The sequence below is a fragment of the Oncorhynchus mykiss genome, chromosome 22, assembly GCF_057628025.1.
Source record: "Oncorhynchus mykiss isolate SJ-2025 chromosome 22, ASM5762802v1, whole genome shotgun sequence".
Lineage (NCBI taxonomy): Eukaryota > Metazoa > Chordata > Actinopteri > Salmoniformes > Salmonidae > Oncorhynchus > Oncorhynchus mykiss.
In genome coordinates, this window is record NC_143043.1 from 31,978,485 (window position 1) to 32,000,635 (window position 22,151).

A 22,151-nucleotide genomic window follows, 5' to 3' on the forward strand; every position below is an offset into this window, starting at 1 on the left:
TGCTATTTCTAGGGGACTTAGGTTAAGGTAGAATTGATGTTAGAATTAGGTTTGGGGGAAAAAGGATTTTGAATGGTTATAAATTGTTAAACAAGTGTGTGTGTCTACGCGCACGTTCAGGCGTGTTGTAGTGAGCATGACCGTGTGTGCATGCGAGAGTAAGTTAAGGTCAATGGAGTCCAATGACTGAGTGGCGCACACACTCTGATGAGCTGTGAGGGGAACCAGCAGAGCCCAGTCAACAGAAGAGGATTCCTGTTGAGTCAGAGCTGGGCTCCCTTCCAACACTACAGAATGAACTAGTCGCATTGGGGAGAATTGTCAGACAATCTTTGGAGTGGAGCTGCAAATGACCACTCCACTCCACAAATTTCTTGTTAACAAAGTAAAGTCAGTTAGGACATCTACTTTGTGCATGACACAAGTCATTTTTCCAACAATTGTTTACAGACAGATTTCACTGTATCACAATTCCAGTGGGTCAGAAGTTTACATACACTAAGTTGACTGTATCTTTAAACAGCTTGGAAAATTCCAGAAAATGATGTCATGGCTTTAGAAGCTTCTGTTAGGCATAATTTGAGTAATTTGACATCATTTGAGTCAATTGGAGACGTACCTGTGGATGTATTTCAAGGCCTACCTTCAAACTCACTGCCTCTCTACTTGACATCATGGGAACATCTAAAGAAATCAGCCAGGACCTAAAAAAAGTAGACCTCCACAAGTCTGGTTCATCCTTGGGAGCAATTTCCAAACGTCTGAAGGTACCACGTTCAACAATAGTACAAACAATAGTACACAAGTATAAACACCATGGGACCACGCAGCCGTCATACCGCTTAGGAAGGAAAGTACTTTGGTGCGAAAAGTGCAAATGAATCCCAGAAAAAGGACCTTGTGAATATGCTGGAGGAAACAGGTACAAAAGTATCTATATCCACAGTAAAATGAGTCCTATATCGACATAACCTGAAAGGCCACTCAGCAAGTATGACAGCATCATGTTGTGGGGGTGCTTGCTGCAGGAGGGACTGGTGCACTTCACAAAATAGATGACATCATGATGAAAGGAAAATTGTGTGTATATATTGACGCAACATCATTCAGGAAGTTGAAGCTTGGTTGCAAATGGGTCTTCCAAATGGACAATGACCCCAAGCATACTTCCAAAGTTGTGACAAAATGGCTTAAGGACAACAAAGTCAAGGTATTGGAGTGGCCATCACAAAGCCCTGACCTCCATCCTATAGAAAATGTATGAGCAGAACTGAAAAAGCTTGTGTGAGCAAGGAGGCCTACAAACCTGACTCAGTTACACCAGCTCTGTCAGGAGGAATGGCCCAAAATTCATCCAACTTATTATGGGAAGCTTGTGGAAGTTAACAATTTAAAGGCAATGCTACCAAATACTAATTGAGTGTATGTAAACTTTTGACCCACTGGGTATGTGATGAAGGAAATAAAAGCTGAAATAAATAACTCTACTATTATTCTGACATTCACAAAATAAAGTGGTGATCTTAACCGACCTAAAACGGAATTTTTACTAGGATTAAATGTCAGGAATTGTGAAAAACTGAGTTTAAATGTATTTGGCTAAGGTGTATTTAAACTTCAGACTTCAAATGTACATATCTACCCCAATTACCTCGTACTCTACTATTTTTTTCACACACACACAGGCTAGACCAGTCCAGCTCCCAGCCTTGTTGACACTCAGCAGTGTGTGTTTGTTGTACGTTAACCCCATGCTTACCTGGACATAAAGCTAGTCTGTAAGTGAGTAGTGTAAGTGAGAAGTAAATTAACCTTATGCTTACCTGGTCATGAAGCTAGTCTGTATGTGAGGGAGTGAGCATGAGAGCTGAATTAAAACCATGCTTACCTGGTCAAAGAGCTGTTTGCCGGTGGTGTTGGGCTGGATGGCAAACTCCAGCTCTGCATCCATGGTGGTGACACGCACATTGATCTATACACAAACACACATGTTAACTTCCCCAAAGATACATTTATACAAGTATGAGTCACAAAGCCCACGTGGCAGGCTGCTCCCCCCTCTATCAGTCTACTCAGCTGCACCCCGTCCCCTTTATCTCACAGCTGGAGAGAAGAGAACACATGTTGTTCATGTATACAGCAGCCACGACTGAACCCAGTACACTGCATGGGACACATCGCTGCATGGGAATTAGAGAGAGGGAGCCAGGAGCTAAAGCCTAATGTGTGTTCACATGGATGTTGGATTTAATATCCTTGTGTTGAGTGGGCACCTGTGTGCAGTCTTCTGCTGAAGATGTGAGGGAGAGTGTGTGGTCCACTGCTTATCATTCTTCTATAAATATCCCTATCCTCTTGTTGGACATCTACATACACATTGTCATTTCCTAATTTGGGTCAACTACCACTTTAAGTTGAGCAACGATGTAGCCAAGAGGGCTGTGCCACAAACATGAAGACGAAAACACTCTCTCACACACACACAAAGAGGGAACCGATAGCAGTGATTTGGCACCAGAATAGCAGCAGCAGCCATTTGTCTGTGCCATTTAGTGCATGAATGAGTAAACATTACTTGTACAGAAACAGAACTCCATGGGTTTGAATTATTCACCGCTTTAAAAAGTAAATCCTCTGTGCCTGAAGAACTTGAGGAGTGAATATTGCAGTGTTGTTCTGTTCTAGGAGCTGAGAGGTGGGCCAAAGACGGAGACGGAAAAGGGAAGAAACTAAGTATTACAGATTTGCACCAGGGGCAATAAACAATCAAATGCAATCCAGGACATCGTAAGTATGTTAATTCATCACCTCAGATAAAAGTCATACGACCTTTTACCCATTAATGAAAACACACACCATCTAAATCCCACCTATGGAACACAGAGGCCTCAGAACAACTGCAACAAGTCTCGTACCCAAACATCAAGACACATTTAACCTATCAAAACTATATGGGTCATTTGTAGCTTCAGTCCAAATATGTGGCCATCCATCTCCCTTCCAGTCAGTGTGGAAGAACTTCCCTTGCTCCAGTGTGTGTGTGACTGCAGCAAGTCAGGCCCAGCCAGACGTACAGTATCAGCCAGCCAACAGTAAAATACTGAGCAGCTAGGCAAGAAGCTGTGTCCTGATAAAACCCCAATGAGGAGGAGAGGCTGACAGAAGATGAGGAGAGGCTGGCCTCTAGCAATAAGAAGGGTGACAGTGGGAGTCTATATCCCAGTGCATAGTTAGCTGACTCAGCTGACAGCACTTGCCTGGGGATATACAGTACAGTGACACCAACAGAGAGGAAGCCGGGGACAATACACTAGCAGTGAGAAGTATACACGCTGAAATAGATGCTTGAAGAGTATGCACACATTTAGAGCAGTGTGCACAAGCAGAGGATGGGCCTCATAAGTGTGCACTTGGAAAGAGGATCTATCAGGAGCATGCACGAGGAGAGAGGATCTATCAGGAGTGTGCACAAGGAGAGAGGCTATATTAGGAGCACGCATGAGGAGAGGATTTTTAAGTTAAGAACAAATTCTTATATACAAATGACAGCCTAACCCAGACAACGCTGGGTCAATTATGCGTCGCCCTATGGGACTCCCAAGCACGGCCAGTTGTGATACAGCCTGGAATCGAACCAGGGTCTGTAGCGACGCCTCTAGCACTGAGATGCAGTGCCTTGGATCTTTTTGGGGCTTCCGAGTGGCGCAGCAGTCTATCAGGAGCGTGCACGAGGAGAGGATCTGTCAGGAGCATGCACGAGGAGAGAATCTATCAGGAGCGTGCACGAGGAGAGAATCTATCTGGAGCATGCACGAGGAGAGGATCTGTCAGGAGCGTGCACGAGGAGAGAATCTATCAGGAGCATGCAAGCAGTGGTGTAAAGTACTTAAGTAAAAATAATCCATAAGAAGAGAGAGGATACAGGGAATTACAGAAATGAAAATGAGATACAAGTCTGATCTACCATCCTGACAGCTGCTCTCTGAAGATCAGGATGGTCCAAAGAGACTATTGAGATACAGCCTTGGACTGCATATCTCTGTATGCAGTGGTGTAAAATATTTCAAAGGACTATTGATGTAGTTTTGGGGTGTATCTGTACTTTGCTATTTATATTTTTTACAACTTTTACTTTACTACTTTCCTAAAGAAAATATGTACTTTTAACTCCATACATCTTCCCTGACACCCAAAAGTACTCGTTACATTTTGAATGCTTAGCAGAACAGGAAAAGTGTCTACTTCACACACTTATCAGGAAAACATCCCTGGTCATCCCTACTGCATCGAATCTGGTGGAGTCACTGAACACATGCTTAGTATGTAAATGAGCGTGCCTCTGGCTATCTGTAAAAAAAGCAAATGGTGTGGTCCTGGTTTGCTTAATATAAGGAATTTACTCCTACCTACATGTACAAATTATCTCGACTAACCTGCACATTGACTTGGTACCGGTACCCACTGTATATAGCCTCATTATTGTTATTTTATTGTGTTAATTTTTATTCATTTTTTACTTTAGTTTATTTAGCAAATACTTTAACTCGATTTTCTTAAAACTGCTTTGTTGGTGGCCTCCCGAGTGGCCGTGACTGGGAGTCCAGCATAGTCTGGAGTAGGGGAGGGTTTGGCTCATCACACTCTAGCGACTACTTGTGGCAGACTGGGCACCTGCATGCTGAATTCGGATGTCAGTTGGACCATGTTTCCTCCAACACATTGGTGCAGCTGGCTTCCGGGTTAAGCGGGCGGGTGTTTAACTCGACCTTCGCCTCTCCCGAGCCCGTTGGGGAGTTGCAGCGATGAGACAAGAACGCAACGAAATTGTGGAGGAAAAGGGGGTAAATTACATTGTTGGTTAAGGGCTTGTAAGTAAGCTTTTCACGGTAAGGTCTACACCGGTTGTATTCGGCGCATGTGACAAATCAAATTTGATTTATACTTTTACTTTGATATTTAGGTATATTTTAGCAATTACATTTACTTTTGATATATTTAAAACTAAATACTTTCAGACATTTACTCAAGTATGATTTTTTCTGGGTGACTTTCACTTGAGTCGTTTTCTATTAAGGTATCTTTACTTTTACTCAAGTATGACAATTGGGTACTTTTTCCACCACTGAGTGCACGAGGAGAGAGGATCTGTCAGGAGCGTGCACAAGGAGAGAGGACCTATCAAATCAAATTTTATTTGTCACATACACATGGTTAGCAGATGTTAATGCGAGTGTTGCGAAATGCTTGTGCTTCTAGTTCTGACCATGCAGTAATATCTAACAAGTAATCTAACCTAAGAATTTCACAACAACTACCTTACACACACACACACACACACACACACACACACACACACACACACACACACACACACACACGTGTAAAGGAATGAATAAGAATATGTACATAAAAATATATGAATGAGCGATGGCCGAACGGCATAGGCAAGATGCAGTAGATGGTATAGAGTACAGTATATACATATGAGATGAGTAATGTAGGGTATGTAAACATTATATAAAGTGGCATTGTAATAAATGTATCACTAGCCACTTTAAACATTTTTTTCATTATTAAAGTGGCTAGAGATGAGTCAGTATGTTGGCAGCAGCCACTTAATGTTAGTGATGGCTGTTTAACAGTCTGATGGCCTTGAGATAGAAGCTGTTTTTCAGTCTCTCGGTCCCAGCTTTGATGCACCTGTACTGACCTTGCCTTCTGGATGATAGCGGGGTGAACAGTCAGCTGCTCGGGTGGTTGTTGTCCTTGATGATCTTTTTGGCCTTCCTGTGACATCGGGTGGTATAGGTGCGGTAGGGTAGCCTAGTGGTTAGAGCGTTGGACTAGTAACCGGTGACAGGCCGAATTTCTTCAGCCTCCTGGGGTTGAAGAGGCGGTGCATGACACAGGACTGATGGTAGCGCTCACCTTGTCTTCTCCATTCAAGCTTTTTTCCGGATGCCCCAAACAATCGGAAAGGGGATTCATCAGAGAAAATGACTTTACCACAGTCCTCAGCAGTCCAATCCCTGTACCTTTTTCAGAATATCAGTCTGTCCCTGATGTTTTTCCTGGAGAGAAGTGGCTTCTTTGCTGCCTTTCTTGACACCAGGCCATCCTCCAAAAGTCTTCGCCTCACTGTGTGTGCAGATGCACTCACACCTGCCTGCTGCCATTCCTGAGCAAGCTCTGTACTGGTGGTGCCCCGATCCCGCAGCTGAATCAACTTTAGGAGACGGTCCTGACGCTTGCTGGACATTCTTGAGCGCCCTGAGGCCTTCTTCACAACTATTGAACCGCTCTCCTTGAAGTTCTTGATGATCAGATAAATGGTTTATTTAGGTGCAATCTTACTGGCAGCAATATCCTTGCCTGTGAAGCCCTTTTTGTTCAAAGCAATGATGACGGCACATGTTTCCTTGCAGGTAACCATGGTTGACAGAGGAAGAACAATGATTCCAAGCACCACCCTCCTTTTGAAGCTTCCAATATGTTATTCAAACTCAATCAGCATGACAGAGTGATCTCCAGCTTTGTCCTCGTCAACACTCACACCTGTGTCAACGAGAGAATCACTGACATAATGTCAGCTGGTCCTTTTGTGGCAGGGCTGAAATGCAGTGGAATTTTTTTGGGGGGGGATCAGTTCATTTGCATGGCAAAGAGGGACTTTGCAATTAATTGCAATTCATCTGATCACTCTTCATAACATTCTGGAGTATATGCAAATTGCCATCATACAAACTGAGGCAGCAGACTTTGTGAACATTCATATGTGTCATTCTCAAAACTTTTGTCCACGACTGTATATAGAGCTAGATAGAGCTCCTGGGGCCCAGTCAGTACATCAAGTAATACACACACACCTGCAGTCACAGACAAAGGAAGGAGCGCTCAGTATCACCAGAGAACTAAATAGAAAACACACGTCTCTGGCTCTCTTTCTCAGACGATACCACTGTTGTCTTCAACAGTACACTAGGATAGACACACACACACACACGTCAGTGTTGTGCTAGCTGTGGGTCCATCATCTGATGGTCTGAAGCTGGACTGTGACGCTGGTCAGAGAGAAAATCCTCTTAACACAATCACAGGTAAACCTTGTTCATGTACAGACTCCTGTCTAGAAGAGACCAAAACTGGCTTCAGATGTACTGTACGCATAGTGTGTGCGTGTTTCACTGGTGGGCAACAACGTGGCAGACACCTTGAGGGATGGTTTAATGTAAATGTTTAAAAACCTGCCCCACACCACTAAACAGGGAAACACAGAAAACAATTTATGTAGGATTAACCTCTTAGGCTGGGAGATGAATAACACTGCATCAGTAACACGATGGACCACAATGACACTGAGGAGTTCTGACATTGGAGCTACAGGACCTCAAATCTTGAACGTAGACCACTTTTTCCCCTTCAGCACAGTGGTCCAATTGAACACGACAGTGCCCCAAAGGTGTGTATTGTATACATAGAATTATGATGTGGCGTGGATGCTGGTATTGGAGATAATTCTGATGCTCTACAGGGGAGACAGACTGAGGGTAAGGGAGGTATGGAGCTGTGTAAATATCCTTTCCTTTGTGTCGTAGCAGTGATACCCATCCTATAGCCAAACATAGCTATTACTGTGAGGAAATAGTTTAATATATGTTATTGTGTGTGCGCATTCGAGACCAAGAGAGAGGGAGAGAAACTGAGCAGGAGAGGAGAGAGACTGACAGAGGAGAAGAGCAGACGGAGCAAGATGTCTCAGAAGTGAAAGGAGCTAATCCCCAACTGACAAACCACATGGAGAGCAGAGCAGTGCACAGTGAATACTAGAAACCCTCATTCTCTGACTGCTATACATACAATAGCCACGTCTGCTAGCTAGAGCCGGAGTCAATTCCGTTTCAGTTCAGCCAATTCAGGAAGTAAATTGGAAATGGGTTAGAAAAATCTAGCAGAAGAACAGATACCATCTCTATGCTTGATTGGCTATTTCTAGCTATTGCTCCAGTAACCCTCAAGGCAGAGGTAGTCCTTTACATATCCCCCACCCAAGCAAGTTTGTGTGTGTGTTTTCGTTCAGTACCAGACAGGCCTAATTAAATGCACAGCTGTTTGTTGCTAAGCCGGTCACCAGGGGCTTTAAGGCAGAGGACCAGACTTGGGCTTTACTCCTTTTCACCACTCATCCATCCTCCTCCAGCACACCCTTCACCTTCCCATCATCTCCTTCACCCCACTCCTGTCCCCTCTTCCTTTCTCCTCTCTGCCTTCCTCTCACCAATCCAGTCCTTTCTTTTCATTGCCTTTCCTGTCATCTCCACTTCTTATCTACCCTCAGGCCTCTCCCGTCCTTCCCCTCTCCATCTAGGCAGTCCCATTATCTCCAGGTCCAACAGAGCTAATCCCCACAGCCTGGGGCCAAAGACACATCCTCCTAACTGAAAGAGAGAGAGAGAAAGAGAAAGAGAAAGAGAAAGAGAAAGAGAGAGAGAGAGAGAAAAAGTAAGGAGAGAGAGCTGGCCAGAGAGACTAGGAGAGGAAGACAATAGAGGGGAGGACTATAAGCACATCAAAAGGTAGAGAAAATAAGGAGCACGGGAGAGCGAAGGTAGAAGTGGGGAGTGGAGGATTATGTAGAGCTTACATTTTACTATGTGTGTGGGCTAAGGAGAGGTGGAGGGAGGGGATGGGTGAGTGAACTTCATACCTGATAATTAGATTTAGTGACTTGGATAATTCCCTTTATATTAATGAAAACGGGGTTATGAAATATTTAGAGCCTGACTGTGTGTGATTATATTAATGAAAATTGGGTTATGAAATATTTAAAGCCTGACTGTGTGTGGCGTGGCCGGTGGGCACAGGCGTGCTGGTGTGGAGCAGAGAGTAGTGAGATGGACCAGAGGGGCAACCTGTAAAACGCCTCAATAAATCAATAATGCATCAAGTCCCACTGCACCCCACATAGCTCTACAATGGTGATACACGCTTACAATCCACGCATTTGCAGTATACAGATCTAGTCAAATTTTAAAAAGGTACAAAAAAAATATCAGTTGCAGACTAACAGTGAAATGCTTACTTCCCAACAATGCAGAGGGGGGAAAAAGGGGAAATAGAAAAATAAAAAACAAGGAATGAATACACAATGAGTAACGATAACTTGGCTTTATACACTGGGTACTAGTACTGAGGCGAAGTGCAGAGGAAAGTAAAGTAATTGAGGTAATTATGTACATATAGTTAGTGATAAAGTGGATGGGCAACAGGATAGATGTGCAGAGGAATTAAGTAATTGAGGGAGACATGTACATAAAGGTAGTGATAAAGTGGCTAGGCAACAGGATAGATTTGCAGGAGTACGAGGTAATTGAGGTAGATATGTACAGTTGAAGTCGGAAGTTTACATACACCTTAGCCAAATACATTTAAAGTTTTACAATTCCTGATATTTAATCCTAGTAAAAATCCCTGTCTTAGGTCAGTGAGGATCACCACTTTATTTTAAGAATGTGAAATGTCAGAATAATAGTAGAGAGAATGATTAATTTCAGCTTTAATTTCTTTCATCACATTCCCAGTGGGTCCGAAGTTTACAAACACAGTATTTGGTAGCATTGCCTAACTTGGGTCAAACGTTTTGGGTATCCTTCCACAAGCTTCCCACAATAAGTTGGGTGAATTTTGGCCCATTCCTACTGACAGAGCTGGTGTAACGGAGTCAGGTTGTAGGCCTCCTTGCTTTCACACGCTTTTTCAGTTCTGCCCACAAATGTTCTATAGGATTGAGGTCAGGGCTTTGTGATGGCCACTCCAATACCTTGACTTTGTCCTTAAGCCATTTTGCCACACCTTTGGAAGTATGCTTGGGGTCATTGTCCATTTGGAAGACCAATTTGCAACCAAGCTTCAACTTCCTGACTGATGTCTTGAGATGTTGCTTCAATATATCCACATAATTGTCCTCTCTCATGGGCCATATATTTTGTGAAGTGCACCAGTCCCTCCTGCAGCAAAGCACCCCCACAACATGATGCTGCCACCCCTGTGCTTCACAGTTGGGATGGTGTTCTTCAGCTTGCAAGCCTCCGCCTTATTCCTCCAAACATAACAATGGTCAATATGGCTAAACAGTTCTATTTTTGTTTCATCAGACCAGAGGACATTTCTCCAAAGAGTACGATCTTTGTCCCCATGTACAGTTGCAAACCATAGTCTGGCTTTTTTAAAATTGTGGTTTTGGAGCAGTGGCTTCTTCCTTGCTGAGCGGCCTTTCAGGTTATGTAGACATAGGACTCGTTTTTACTGTGGATATAGATACTTTTGTGCTGGTTTCCTTTGCTGTTGTTCTTGGATTGATTTGCACTTTTCGCACCAAAGTACGTGCATGTCTAGGAGACAGAAGTCTCCTTCCTGAGCGGTATGACGGCTGCATGGACCCATTGTGTTTATACTTGCATACTATTGTTTCTACAGATGAACGCAATACTTTCAGGCATTTGGAAATTGCTCCCAAGGATGAACCAGACTTGGAGGTCTACAATTTTTTTTCTGAGGTCTTGACTGATTTATTTTGATTTTCCCATGATGTCAAGCAGAGAGGCACTGAGTTTGAAGGTAGGCCTTGAAATACATCCACAGGTACACCCCCAATTAACTCAAATGATGTCAATTAGCCTATCAGAAGCTTCTAAAGCCATAACATATTTTTCTGGAATTTTCCAAGCAGTTTAAAGGCAAAGTCAACTTAGTGTATGTAAACTTCTGACCCACTGGAATTGTGATACAGTGAATTATAAGTGAAATAATCTGTCTGTAAACAATTGTTGGGAAAATTACTTGTGTCATGTACAAAGTAGATGTCCTAACCGACTTGCCAAAACTATAGTTTGTTAACAAGACATTTGTGGAGTGGTTGAAAAACAAGTTTTAATGACTCCAACCTAAGTGAATGTAAACTTCTGACTTCAACTGTACATATAGGTAAGGATAAAGTGGCTAGGCAACAGGATAGTTAATAAAAAGGGCAACAGCAGCATTTGTGATGAATCAAAAGAGTTCATGCAAAAAAGGTCAATGTAGATAATTAACCAATGACTACCCGGAAAAACTACAGTGGGGCAAAAAAGTATTTAGTCAGCCACCAATTGTGCAAGTTCTCCCACTTAAAAAGATGAGAGAGGCCTGTAATTTTCATCATAGGTACACTTCAACTGTGACAGACAAAAATGAGGAAAAAAAATCCAGAAAATCACATCGTAGGATTTTTTATGAATTTATTTGCAAATTATGGTGGAAAATAAGTATTTGGTCACCTACCAACAAGCAAGATTTCTGGCTCTCACAGACCTGTAACAACTTCTTTAAGAGGCTCCTCTGTCCTCCACTCGTTACCTGTATTAATGGCACCTGTTTGAACTTGTTATCAGTATAAAAAGACACCTGTCCACAACCTCACAGTCACACTCCAAACTCCACTATGGTCAAGACCAAAGAGCTGTCAAAGGACACCAGAAACAAAATTGTAGACCTGCACCAGGCTGGGAAGACTGAATCTGCAATAGGTAAGCAGCTTGGTTTGAAGAAATCAACTGTGGGAGCAATTATTAGGAAATGGAAGACATACAAGACCACTAATAATCTCCCTCGATCTGGGGCGCCACGCAAGATCTCACCCGAGGGGTCAAAATGATCACGAGAACGGTGAGCAAAAATCCCAGAACCACATAGGGGGACCTAGTGAATGACCTGCAGAGAGCTGGGACCAAAGTAACAAAGTCTACCATCAGTAACACACTACGCCGCCAAGGACTCAAATCCTGCAGTGCCAGACGTGTCCCCCTGCTTAAGCCAGTACATGTCCAGGCCCGTCTGAAGTTTGCTAGAGAGCATTTGGATGATCCAGAAGATTGGGAGAATGTCATATGGTCAGATGAAACCAAAATAGAACTTTTTGGTAAAAACTCAACTCATCGTGTTTGGAGGACAAAGAATGCTGAGTTGCATCCAAAGAACACCATACCTACTGTGAAGCATGGGGGTGGAAACATCATGCTTTGGGGCTGTTTTTCTGCAAAGGGACCAGGGCGACTGATCCGTGTAAAGGAAAGAATGAATGGGGCCATGTATCGTGAGATTTTGAGTGAAAACCTCCTTCCATCAGCAAGGGCATTGAAGATGACAAGTGGCTGGGTCTTTCAGCATGACAATGATCCCCAACACACCGCGCGGGCAACGAAGAATTGGCTTCGTAAGAAGCATTTCAAGGTCCTGGAGTGGCATAGCCAGTCTCCAGATCTCAACCCCATAGAAAATCTTTGGAGGGAGTTGAAAGTTCGTGTTGCCCAGCAACAGCCCCAAAACATCACTGCTCTAGAGGAGATCTGCATGGAGGAATGGGCCAAAATACCAGCAACAGTGAGTGTAAACCTTGTGAAGACTTACAGAAAATGTTTGACCTCTGTCATTGCCAACAAAGGGTATATAACAAAGTATTGAGATAAATAAGTATTTGGTCAATAACAAAAGTTTTCCACCATAATTTGCAAATAAATTCATTAAAAAATCCTACAATGTGATTTTCTGGATTTTTTTCCCCTCATTTTGTCTGTCATAGTTGAAGTGTACAGTACCTATGATGAAAATTACAGGCCTCTCTAATATTTTTAAGTGGGAGAACATGCACAATTGGTGGCTGACTAAATACTTTTTTGCCCCACTGTATCTGGCAGTTTTATGGCTTGGGGGTAGAAGCTCTTCAGGGTCCTGTTGGTTCCACCTGGTGTAGAGGTCCTGGATGGCAGGGAGCTCGGCCCCAGTGATGTGCTAGGCCGTACACACTACTCTCTGTAGCGCCTTGCGGTCAGATGCCAAGAAGTTGCCATAGCAAGTGGTGATTCAGCCAGTCAAGATGCTCTCAATGGTGTAGCTGTTTAACTTTGAGGATCTGAGGACCGATGCCAAATCTTGCCAAAGAGATGTTATCGTGCCCTCTTCACAAATGTGTTTGTGTGTGTGGACCATGATAATTCCATAGTGATGTGGACACAGGAACTTGAAGGTCTCGACCTGCTCCACTACAATCCTGTTGATGTGGGCATGCTCAGCCCTCCGTTTCCTGTAGTCAGCTCCTTTGTGCTGCTGACATTGAGGGAGAGGTTGTTGTCCTGGCACCACACTGCCAGATCGCTGACATCCTCCCTCTAGGTTGTCTCATCGTCGTCGATGAGGCCTACCATCATCGTGTCGTCGGCAAACTTAATGATGGTGTTGGAATCATACACGGCCACACAGTCATGGGTAAACAGGAAGTACAGGATGGGACTAACCAGGCACTCCTGAGGGGCCCCCATGTTGAGGGTCAGCGTAGCTGATGTGTTGTTGCCTACCTTCACCACTTGGGGGCAACCCGTCAGGAAGTCCAGAATCAGGTTGTAGAGAGAGGTGTTTAGTTTAGTGATAAACTTGGAGGGCACTATGGTGTTGAACGCTGGATTGTACTCAATGAACAGCATTCTCACATAGGTGTTCCTTTTGTCCAGGTGGGAAAGGGCAGGGTGGAGTGCAATAGAGATTGTGTCATCTGTGGATCTGTTGGGGCGGATGATGGTGTTGATGTGCATCATTTCATGGCTACAGATGTAAGTGCAACGGGCCGATGGTAACCCTTCTAAATTACTTTGGCGTTCTTGGGCACAGGGACTATGGTGGTCTGCTTGAAACATGTAGGTATTATAGACAGGGACAGTGAGAGATTGAAAATGTCAGTGAAGACACTTGTCAGCTGGTCATTGCATGCTCTGAGAACGCATCCTAGTAATTTGTCTGGCCCTGCGGCCTTGTGAATGTTGACCTGTTTTAAGGTCTTACTCACATCGGTTACGGAGCAATGTGATCACACAGTCGTCTAAAACAGCTAGTGCTCTCATGCATGGCTCAGTGTTGCTAGCCTCAAAGCGAGCATAGAAGGTATTTAGATCATCTGGTAGGCACGTGTCACTGCACTGCTCATGGATGGGTTTCCCATCCAGATTACTAAAAATATTTAGTTTGCAAGCCCTGCCACATCCAACAAGCGTCAGAGCCGGTGTAGTAGGATTTGATCTTGGTCCAGTATTGACACTTTGCCTGTTTGATGGTTCAGGGCATAGCAAGATATCTTATAAGCTTCCGGATTTGAGTCCCGCTCCTTGAAAGCGGCAGCTCTAGCCTTCAGCTCAGTGCGGATGTTGCCTGTAATTCTTGGCTTCTGTCTGGGATATGTAGGTACGATGCACTTATTAACTTCATTGGGATAGGGGGCAGTATTTTCACGTCCAGATGAAAAGCTTGTCCAAAGTCAACTGCCTGCTACTCAGGACCAGATGCTAAGATATGCATATTATTAGTAAATTTGGATAGAAAACACTGAAGTTTCTAAAACTGTTTGAATGATGTCTGAGTATAATAGAACTTATTTGGCAGGCGAAACCCTGAGGACAAACCATTCAGATTTTTTTAAATTGGGTTTCATTGGGAATCCAGATTTCTAAGGGACTTGCTTGCGGTTCCTGTCCACTGGATGTCAACAGTCTTTAGAAATTGGTTGCGGTTTTTCCTTTGAGAAATGAAGCAGTAGCACTGTTAGAGCTGCATGACCTGAAAGCTCGCTACACTTTGTTTTCCTCCGGTATTGAACGCTGTTTAAATTTTATTGATTATTTACGTTATAAAATACCTAAAGTTGAATTAGGAAAGTTGTTTGAAATGTTTGGACAAAGATTACAGGTAACTTATGAGATATTTTGTAGTCATGTTGCGTGAGTTGGAACCAGTGTTTTTCTGGATCAAACACGCCAAAGAAATTGACATTTTGGATATATATCGACGGAATTAATCAAACAAAAGGACCATTTGAGATGTTTATGGGACATATTGGAGTGCCAACAGAAGAAGCTCGTCAAAGTTAAGGCATGAATTATACAGTATATCACAAGTGAATACACCCCTCACATTTTTGTAAATATTTGAGTATATCTTTTCATGTGAAAACACTGAAGGACACTTTGCTACAATGTAAAGTAATGAGTGTACAGCTTGTATAAGTGTAAATTTGCTGTCCCCTCAAAATAACTCAACACACAGCCATTAATGTCTAAACCGCTGGCAACAAAAGTGAGTACACCCCTAAGTGAAAATGTCCAAATTGGGCCCAATTAGCCATTTCCCTTCCCGGTGTCATGTGACTCGTTAGTGTTACAAGGTCTCAGGTGTGAATGGGGAGCAGGTGTGTTAAATTTGGTGTCATCGCTCTCACACTCACTCATACTGACTGGTCACTGGAAGTTCAACATGCCACCTCATGGCAAAGAACTCTCTGAGGATCTGAAAAAAAGAATTGTTGCTCTACATAAAGATGGCCTGGGCTATAAGAAGATTGCCAAGACCATGAAACTGAGCTGCAGCACGGTGGCCAAGACCATAGAGCAGTTTAACTGGACAGGTTCCACTCAGAACAGGCCTCGCCATGGTCGACCAAAGAAGTTGAGTGCACGTGCTCAGCGTCATATCCAGAGGTTGTCTTTGGGAAATAGACGTATGAGTGCTGCCAGCATTGCTGCAGAGGTTGAAGGGGTGTGTGTGTGTGTGTGGGGGGGGGGGGGGGGGGGGGGGTCAGCCTGTCAGTGCTCAGACTACACGCTGTACACTGCATCAAATTGGTCTGCATGGCTGTCGTCCCAGAAGGAAGCCTCTTCTAAAGATGATGCACAAGAAATCCCGCAAACAGTTTGCTGAAGACAAGCAGACTAAGGACATGGATTACTGGAACCATATCCTGTGGTCTGATGAGACCAAGATAACCTTATTTGGTTCAGATGGTGTCAAGCGTGTGTGGTGGCAACCAGGTGAGGAGTACAAAGACAAGTGTGTCTTGCCTACAGTCAAGCATGGTGGTGGGAGTGTCATGGTCTGGGGCTGCATGAGTGTTGCCAGCACTGGGGAGCTACAGTTCATTGAGGGAACCATGCATGCCAACATGTACTGTGACATACTGAAGCAGAGCATGATTCCCTCCCTTTGGAGACTAGGCCGCAGGAAGTATTCCAACATGATAATGACCCAAAACACACCTCCAAGACGACCAGAAGCTGAGGGTAAAGGTAATGGACTGGCCAAGCATGCCTCCAGACCTAAGCCCTATTGAGCATCTGTGGGGCATCCTCAAACGGAAGGTGGAGGAGTGCAAGGTCTCTAACATCCACCAGCTCCGTGATGTCATCATGGAGGAGTGGAAGAGGACTCCAGTGGCAATCTGTGAATCTCTGGTGAACTCCATGCCCAAGAGGGTTAAGCAGTGCTGGAAAATGATGGTGGCCACACAAAATATTGACACTTTGGGCCCAATTTGGACATTTTCACTTAGGGGTGTACTCACTTTTGTTGCCAGCGGTTTAGACATTAATGGCTGTGTGTTGAGTTATTTTGAAGGGACAGCAAATTTACACTGTTATACAAGCTGTACACTCACTACTTTACATTGTAGCAAAGTGTCATTTCTTCAGTGTCGTCACAAATATTTACAAAAATGTGAGGGGTGTACTTACTTGATATACTGTATATTTATTTCTGCGTTTTGAGTCGCGCCTGGCGGGTTGAAATTTGATTGTGTTTGTTTGCTGGGATGCTGTACTCAGATAATAGCATTGTTTGCTTTCGCCGTAAAGCCTTTTTGAAATCTGACATGTTGGCTGGATTCACAACAAGTGTAGCTTTAATTTGGTGTATTGCATGTGTGATTTCATTACATTTTTATAGTAATTTATTTGAATTTGGCGCTCTGCATTTTCACTGGATGTTGGCCAACGTATCTCAGAGAAGTTAATGAAGCCGGTGACTGAATACCGGAACATTTTTCAATCTGTGATAGCAAACCGTCCTGTAGCTTAGCATCTGCTTCATCGGACCACCTCCGTACTGAGCGTGTCACTGGTACTTCCTGTTTGAGTTTTTGCTTGTAAGCAGGAATCAGGAGAATAGAGTTATGGTTAGATTTGCCATATGGAGGGTGAGCTTTGTATGCATCTGTGTGTGGAGTAAAAGGTGACAAGTACACACACAACAAACAAGTACTCACACACACACACACACACACAGAGAGACAGACAGACAAAGAGAAAATGCTAACCAAGCAGAGCCTATGAGAATATTATTCAGCCCCTAGACTCCCTGCTCCATAGTTGTCCCTACAAATTTAGTTAACAAGGAACCCCTTTACAGCAGACAGAAAAACAGGCACACCTTTGGATACCTATTGAGTGATGTTAGAGGAATAATCCCCCATTAAAACGTGCCCAGAAGAAAGGGTCCTACACAGAAACCCACTGATTTAATGGAGTGCCCCAGGCAATCTAGAGAGGTCAGAGGTCCCTATATCCACCCTTTTAAGAACACAACAGACCTGTCTGCCTCGCTCCCCAAAAACACACTGCACCCTGATGGAGGCATTTTTTACTCACCATATCTTTTTGTGGAGTGTATCTGGAGGGGTCACTTAGACAGAACCTCTTACAGTAAGTGCAGACAACAAAACGTCTGAATGACAGGCCACAGTAATACAATGCATTTAGTCCAACAATATGTTAACATATAAAAATGTCTGATTAACATCTTTCCCCTAAGGGCATCCTGGGGATTAGTTGGATAATGTATTGCCCAATCAGCAAAATGTGAACAAAGGTCTCTCTATCAATCTCTTCCTCTCTCTCATTCCCTCTCAGTCTTTCGCTTTCTATCCATCTCTTTGTCTCCCTCACTGAGTGTCTCCCTTTCTCTCTTTTGTTCCCCCTCTCTTTATCGCTGTGCTTTCCATCCCGTTCTCTCCTCTTCCCCTTTCCAAGAAGTGGAGGTGGCCCCATTCTAATTCCTGTCCAGTGTGTGTATGATGGAGTAGCCATGTCTGTAGAGTAGAGGGTTTACAGTGCTTATGTAAAATCTAGACCACAGGGAGACTGTCTGTCTGTCTGTCAGCTCTGAGCCTGTTAGAGACACAAGAAGCCTGTGTGTGTTGCTCAACAGAGTAGAAAGAGGGCTTTGTGTTTTCTACAAACAGGTCTGAAGTGGGTAATCAGGACTGTGTTTGTACTTGGTGTGCATTTTTGTTTGTGTTTGTTTGGGGGGAGGGGGGTGCGTGCATGTGTATGTGAGCATTTGTTACAGGTAGGTTAGATGTGTTTTAACAAGTGGCTGTGATTCCTGCATGGTTTGACTGATACTTTGTGACAAAGCCTCATGTGTTGAAGTGGAAAATACATTGTGAAATCTCAAAACATAACCTGAACATTCACTTCTCCTTCATACATCTTTATTTGTATCCTTTCTCCTGAGGTGAGTCTTACCGGTTTGGGCATCTTTCTCCTCTCTCCGGCCTTGCCCTTCCGCAGAGAAAATGCAAACAAAACGTCCTCCTCCTTGTTGCCTCGCCCTGGGCTCCACCGCCTGGAGGAGTGAGCAGAACCGTTAACACACACACACACACACACACACACACACACACACAGCTCAAAAAAATAAAGGGAACACTAAAATAACACATCCTAGATCTGAATGAATGAATATTCTTATTAAATACTTTTTTCTTTACATAGTTGAATGTGCTGACAACAAAAATCACACAAATTATCAATGGAAATCAAATTTATCAACCCATGGGAGGTCTGGATTTGGAGTCACACTCAAAATTGAAGTGGAAAATCACACTACAGGCTGATCCAACTTTGATGTAATGTCCTTAAAACAAGTCAAAATGAGGCTCAGTAGTGTGTGTGGCCTCCAGGTGCCTGTATGACCTCCCTACAACGCCTGGACATGCTCCTGATGAGGTGGCGGATGGTCTCCTGAGGGATCTCCTCCCAGACCTGGACTAAAGCATCCGCAAACTCCTGGACAGTCTGTGGTGCTTCCTAAGTGGACAGTTGGTGGATGGAGCGAGACATGGATGTCCCAGATGTGCTCAATTGGATACAGGTCTGGGGAACGGGCCGGCCAGTCCATAGCATCAATGCCTTCCTCTTGCAGGAACTGCTGACACACTCCAGCCACATGAGGTCTAGCATTGTCTTGCATTAGGAGGAACCCAGGGCCAACCGCACCAGCATATGGTCTCACAAGGGGTCTGAGGATCTCATCTCGGTACCTAATGGCAGTCAGGCTACCTCTGGCGAGCACATGGAGGGCTGTGCGGCCCCCCAAAGAAATGCCACCCCACACCATGACTGACCCACCGCCAAACCGGTCATGCTGGAGGATGTTGCAGGCAACAGAACGTTCTCCACGGCATCTCCAGCCTGCCACGTCTGTCACGTGCTCAGTGTGAACCTGCTTTCATCTGTGAAGAGCACAGGGCACCAGTGGCGAATTTGCCAATCTTGGTGTTCTCTGGCAATGAAAAACGTCCTGCACGGTGTTGGGCTGTAAGCACAACCCCCACCTGTGGACGTTGGGCCCTCATACCACCCTCATGGAGTCTGTTTCTGATCGTTTGAGCAGACACATGCACATTTGTGGCCTGCTGGAGGTCATTTTGCAGGGCTCTGGCAGTGCTCCTCCTGCTCCTCCTTGCACAAAGGCGGAGGTAGCGGTCCTGCTGCTGGGATGTTGCCCTCCTACGGCCTCCTCCACGTCTCCTGATGTACTGGCCTGTCTCCTGGTAGCGCCTCCATGCTCTGGACACTACGCTGACAGACACAGCAAACCTTCTTGCCACAGCTCGCATTGATGTTCCATCCTGGATGAGCTGCACTACCTGAGCCACTTGTGTGGGTTGTAGACTCCGTCTCATGCTACCACTAGAGTGAAAGCACCGCCAGCATTCAAAAGTGACCAAAACATCAGCCAGGAAGCATAGGAACTGAGAAGTGGTCTGTGGTCCCCACCTGCAGAAGCACTCCTTTATTGGAGGTGTCTTTCTAATTGCCTATAATTTCCACCTGTTGTCTATTCCATTTGCACAACAGCATGTGAAATTTATTGTCAATCAGTGTTGCTTCCTAAGTGGACAGTTTGATTTCACAGAAGTGTGATTGACTTGGAGTTACATTGTGTTATTTTTTTGAGCAGTGTATAATAGAGACCCACATGGAAAGAAATACTACAGTTTACTATAGAATATTACAGTACTTACTATAGAATTATATAGTAAACTGTAGTATACTAAACTACACACTGCAGTAAATACTACAGTAATGTCTGCAAAAACACTACTTTTTTAAACTATAGTAAATACTACAGTATTCAATTTGAATATACCCTGCCCCTCCCCTTCCCTTTCCACATGTCGCAATTTGTGCCACCTGAGAGTGAGAAACTTACAGAAAAGTACATACCATACATTGTGTCCCTACAGGATATAGAAAAGAGCTGAACATCTGAACTATCCATTAAGACCCAAGTCCTACCTGCCTACAGGTTATGGGGAAAAAAAATATTTTATTGACCTATGACTTCACCACCCACCTCAGGGCAGCCATAACCTGTGACTCTGAGGTCATAAACTAGCATCCGGTGCAAAACACAGGTACTCCCTGTTAAGCCAACTCACTCAAGCCTGCCTAGCAGAGAAAATATATAATGTGTTACCTGACCCCTCTATTCACCCAAAGCCGGAGGGTCACTCAAACGGATACAGCTTCCAGGTCACCATTCATGCAGAAACAATGAGGCTCTGCGCTACACACACACACATACAGTGCCTTGCGAAAGTATTCGGCCCCCTTGAACTTTGCGACCTTTTGCCACATTTCAGGCTTCAAACAAAGATATAAAACTATTTTTTTGTGAGGAATCAACAACAAGTGGGACACAATCATGAAGTGGAACAACATTTATTGGATATTTCAAACTTTAACAAATCAAAAACTGAAAAATTGGGCGTGCAAAATTATTCAGCCCCTTTACTTTTAGTGCAGCAAACTCTCTCCAGAAGTTCAGTGAGGATCTCTGAATGATCCAATGTTGACCTAAATGACTAATGATGATAAATACAATCCACCTGTGTGTAATCAAGTCTCCGTATAAATGCACCTGCACTGTGATAGTCTCAGAGGTCCGTTAAAAGCGCAGAGAGCATCATGAAGAACAAGGAACACACCAGGCAGGTCCGAGATACTGTTGTGAAGAAGTTTAAAGCCGGATTTGGATACAAAAAGATTTCCCAAGCTTTAAACATCCCAAGGAGCACTGTGCAAGCGATAATATTGAAATGGAAGGAGTATCAGACCACTGCAAATCTACCAAGACCTAGCCGTCCCTCTAAACTTTCAGCTCATACAAGGAGAAGACTGATCAGAGATGCAGCCAAGAGGCCCATGATCACTCTGGATGAACTGCAGAGATCTACAGCTAAGGTGGGAGACTCTGTCCATAGGACAACAATCAGTCGTATATTGCACAAATCTGGCCTTTATGGAAGAGTGGCAAGAAGAAAGCCATTTCTTAAAGATATCCATAAAAAGTGTTGTTTAAAGTTTGCCACAAGCCACCTGGGAGACACACCAAACATGTGGAAGAAGGTGCTCTGGTCAGATGAAACCAAAATTGAACTTTTTGGCAACAATGCAAAACGTTATGTTTGGCGTAAAAGCAACACACCATCCCCACTGTCAAACATGGTGGTGGCAGCATCATGGTTTGGGCCTGCTTTTCTTCAGCAGGGACAGGGAAGATGGTTAAAATTGATGGGAAGATGGATGGAGCCAAATACAGGACCATTCTGGAAGAAAACCTGATGGAGTCTGCAAAAGACCTGCGACTGGGAGGGAGATTTGTCTTCCAACAAGACAATGATCCAAAACATAAAGCAAAATCTACAATGGAATGGTTCAAAAATAAACATATCCAGGTGTTAGAATGGCCAAGTCAAAGTCCAGACCTGAATCCAATCGAGAATCTGTGGAAAGAACTGAAAACTGCTGTTCACAAATGCTCTCCATCCAACCTCACTGAGCTCGAGCTGTTTTGCAAGGAGGAATGGGAAAAAATGTCAGTCTCTCGATGTGCAAAACTGATAGAGACATACCCCAAGTGACTTACAGCTGTAATCGCAGCAAAAGGTGGCGCTACAAAGTATTAACTTAAGGGGGCTGAATAATTTTGCACGCCCAATTTTTCAGTTTGAGTTG

At 44.0% G+C, this 22,151-nt stretch overlaps 1 protein-coding gene across 1 annotated transcript in view; it reads right to left on the minus strand.

Moving 5' to 3' along the window:
- The window catches only part of LOC110501655 (radixin), a 37,943-nt gene that overhangs the window by 13,069 nt on the left and 2,723 nt on the right, over positions 1 to 22,151 (minus strand). The window contains exons 2-3 of the mRNA XM_021579359.3: positions 18,372 to 18,471; positions 1,889 to 1,972 (exon numbers count right to left, since the gene is read on the minus strand). Of these exons, the coding sequence (XP_021435034.2) occupies positions 1,889 to 1,972; positions 18,372 to 18,383 (96 nt within the window). The 5' untranslated portion in view covers positions 18,384 to 18,471. The remainder of the gene's footprint in view (positions 1 to 1,888; positions 1,973 to 18,371; positions 18,472 to 22,151) is intronic.